Source organism: Panicum virgatum, chromosome 1K, assembly GCF_016808335.1.
Source record: "Panicum virgatum strain AP13 chromosome 1K, P.virgatum_v5, whole genome shotgun sequence".
NCBI lineage: Eukaryota > Viridiplantae > Streptophyta > Magnoliopsida > Poales > Poaceae > Panicum > Panicum virgatum.
The window spans coordinates 42,735,787-42,739,063 of NC_053136.1; the positions used below are offsets into that span (position 1 = coordinate 42,735,787).

Consider the following 3,277-nt stretch of genomic DNA (forward strand, 5'->3'; position numbering starts at 1 on the left):
TAGTGTAGTGTCTATGGTAGCGTAGCACTCCGCACCTTTACCTTTCTACGTTGTACGTGCCCGTACACTGTCGCAGCATCGGATCGAAGTATTGCCAGGTACGGAGGCATGAATGGGCGCGACGAGGACAAGATCTTTCACCCCGTGCATCGCACTTCAGTTTCCAGCACATAGCGAGAGTGTGTCAGGGTGCTGATTGCTGAAAGGCACCGTCAGGCCGAGAGATTGAGCCCACACGGGACAAAGCAGACAGACAAGTACACCATCAATTTGCCACCATCTTTAATCAAACAATTCCTTAGACCAAAACCTCAACAACTGGATAAGCTCCTCCAGAGAACCCTAAGAAGCTGGAAAAGGGGAAAAAAAAGTTCGCCAAACGAAGAAAACCCTAAGACGGAGATCGACTCTTCCTATGAATGACAAAAACACTACAGCGTCTAGAAAAAGCACACCGCTACATCGACCTCTGGATTACACACACACACACCCCATGACACCAACGCTGCCTCCCTGTTCGTTCGCTCAGGCCGGGGTTCCTCTCCCTCCTGCCCGGCGCCCGCCCCCGCAAAAAAGACCCCGCCGCCAGGGGCCGCGGTGCTCAGCGGAGCACGCGGCTGAAGACGCGCGACACGTCCGACGCGCGGACGGGCTTCACCAGGAAATCCTCTGCGCCTTCCTCCAGGCATCTGCTGATCCTGGTCTGCACGTTCTCGGACGACATGATCACCACCGGGATCTGCTTCAGCTTGGATGATTCCTGCATGCAACGATGTTAAGAAAAAAAAGATTAGGACTTTACATGTTTTGGTGCAGAATTGATCGTGCCGTGAGATCATCATTACCTTGACTTTCTTGAGGAGTTCGTATCCCGTCATCTCCGGCATCCAGTAATCAGTGAAGATCATGCTCACGTCCGGCTCCTATATGGGAACCCAAAACAAGAGAGAGAAAACCCCATAAATTTTCATGTAAAAGATCAAACACCAAACCAAAATCACAGAGGAATGTTAGAAATTTACAAATACTTGTATACGGCATTACCTTGCCTAACAGTTCCAGCGCCCTCTTCCCACTTTCCACTGCTGTCACTGCACGAACAAAAGAGCACAACAACTTAAAGCACTGAAAAAATCGAGCAGATATAAAAGGACCAAATGAGACTGAGGCTACACGAGCGCGCGCGCGCGAGCAAGACTTGAAATGCGGCACTGCAACCACGCACCACGAAACCGGGAGCTCCGGAGGATGGCGGCGATGATGGCGCGGTCGACGGAGCTGTCGTCCACCGCGAGGACGTGCGGCGTCGCCCCAACGCCGCCCCCACCTGCGCCCGCCGCCGCCCCCACCACCGCTCCTCCGACGACGCTCGCCATCCCAGCTTCGCTCTCTCGCAACGCGATCGATCAACACAAGCCCGCTGCCGCCGCCGCCGCCGTCTTCGTCGGTGCGGCTCCGCCAGGGCCCGGCGCGCCGCTTATATACACGCGTCCCCCCGGGGCGCGGCTTGTTGGTTGCCTACCTGCTACGGAAGGGGGACGGAAGCGATCGGCCAGGAGATCCCAGTGCGGTTGTGCAGGGAGCGGATCCGCGAGATCTTCGATACGGCCGGGCCTCGGAGCTCTGAATCCCCGATACGGGGCGGCGCACACGTGCCTCGAGTTCGTGCCGGGGCAAGGCCGGTAACGGCAGCAGGGAGATCTTCCCTTGCTGACAACGGAGGCGCGCAGCGCAGGCATTAACTCCTCCCCGCCTGGCGCCGCCCGGGACAGGATCTCGCCTCGTCTTCTCCTTCGGATCGAAGGATCTCCTCTCGTAAATGAGCTCCTCTTGTGCTTGATTGGGTTACCGAGCAGCGATTTATTCACTTACCCCGATCTTATCAACGAAGTTTAGCTGGCGAGATTACCCTGTGATTTCATATCTGCATGTGCCATTACTCGTTTCGGCACTAGTTTGGGCAGCGGATTCTGTCCTCCTGGCTCTTGAAGATCACCGGCCCGTGGCGTCAAGAACATGGCCACGCCAGTCGCCAGCTCGCGCATTTGACGAAACCGGCGGGCTCTGCCACTGGCCACGGGCCACGGCCGTCGCCTGCGCAGAGGTTTTTCTCTAGAGCTTGTTAAGAGCGGCCGTGTGCAGACGAAGGACGCCACGAAAAGCTCAGAGCGATCTTTTTACGTGGACGCAGCCAACTCCTCGGTCCGTGCAGAATCCTCCGAGCAAGTGCAGCAGGTGTAACGCAGGGGAGCTGTGAGGAGTCAGATCCCTGCGCACGAGCAACGTGCCTCCCTTGACGAAAAGGTCGCGGACGATGCAAGTGCAAACTGCAAGTACGCAGCCGTGGGTGGTAATGGGCCATGGCCCTAATGACCTCTTCACAGCCCAACAAGAACTTTTAAATTTTTTAGTTCAAAATTGTATAAGATTAGAACCCAGCTCTTTTAGGATCCGACCCTTAGATTTTCTAGTTCAAAATATTAGGCCCTTTACCCTCCCTAGCCGTGGATGGCATCTAACGATAGCTAGAAGTCTAGAAGACTAAACCGATCGCAAAAGTTCTTGACGCTCGAGGTCTTCAGAGAATCAGAGTAGAATGCGCGAGCAGCGGTTGCAGGGAGTACGAGGGGGGATCGCTTGAATTGAAGGCAGTCCTGGAGCTAGGGAGATCGCCTGAGCCCGTCCACTGGCGCCCTACCGCGGGAGCAAATCTTCTCGTAGGAAGCGGGCGTATGGCCCGCCGAATTCAGCGCGGCTGCTGTTGTGGAGACTGGGGAGTGTCCACTGCGTCCTGTACCTATACGTACGGCCATACCTGTACCTGTACGTGTCATCTTCTCTTGCATTGCAGGGGATGGATGGGCATGGGTATCTGCCTGCGCGCGCGTTTGCGTTTCTGCTGGCTCGATCGAGGGCGCCTGAGACCGGCGGCACGCGCGATACCTGCCGCCCAAGATCGAAGATCGCAGCGGTCTTACGCGCTGGTACGTGCCCTGGCCAGCTAATCGCACTCCGTGCGCTCGCCGGTCCGGCGGCCGACGCCGCCGTACGCTGTTCGGCACGGCAGATGACAGGCTCTCGTGGACGCCGCCGCGTCTTTGATTCGGGGGCGTCCGGCGGCACGGCGATTCGGCGAGCGAGCGAGCGGACGGCGTGGGCGCGCTTTCGGCCATCCCCTGTCAAGACTGGCTGCCTTCGCTGTGCGCCAAGCTTTCTAGTCCTCGTTCCTCCCGCGCATGGCGCGACGAGGGCGGGCATCTCCGTGCCGACGCCGTAC

General features: G+C 57.6%; 1 protein-coding gene across 1 annotated transcript; it reads right to left on the bottom strand.

The window, feature by feature from the left end:
• Positions 1-601: 601 nt before the first annotated feature.
• Positions 602-1,376, bottom strand: LOC120657182 (two-component response regulator ORR11-like). Its single transcript, XM_039935455.1, has 4 exons — positions 1,226-1,376; positions 1,045-1,091; positions 846-923; positions 602-760 (listed from the first exon to the last, which is right to left on the bottom strand). The coding sequence occupies exons 1-4, from the start codon at positions 1,374-1,376 to the stop codon at positions 602-604; spliced, it is 435 nt and encodes a 144-aa protein (XP_039791389.1).
• Between the last annotated feature and the right edge of the window lie 1,901 nt (positions 1,377-3,277).

Excerpts from the sequence above, each read along its gene's own strand:
- LOC120657182 (XM_039935455.1), bottom strand. The coding sequence starts at position 1,376 with ATGGCGAGCGTCGTCGGAGGAGCGGTGGTGGGGGCGGCGGCGGGCGCA. Across the intron at positions 1,092-1,225 it reads CCGGAGCTCCCGGTTTCGTG|TGACAGCAGTGGAAAGTGGG; the intron begins GTGCGTGGTTGC and ends TTGTTCGTGCAG. Across the intron at positions 761-845 it reads AACTCCTCAAGAAAGTCAAG|GAATCATCCAAGCTGAAGCA; the intron begins GTAATGATGATC and ends CGTTGCATGCAG.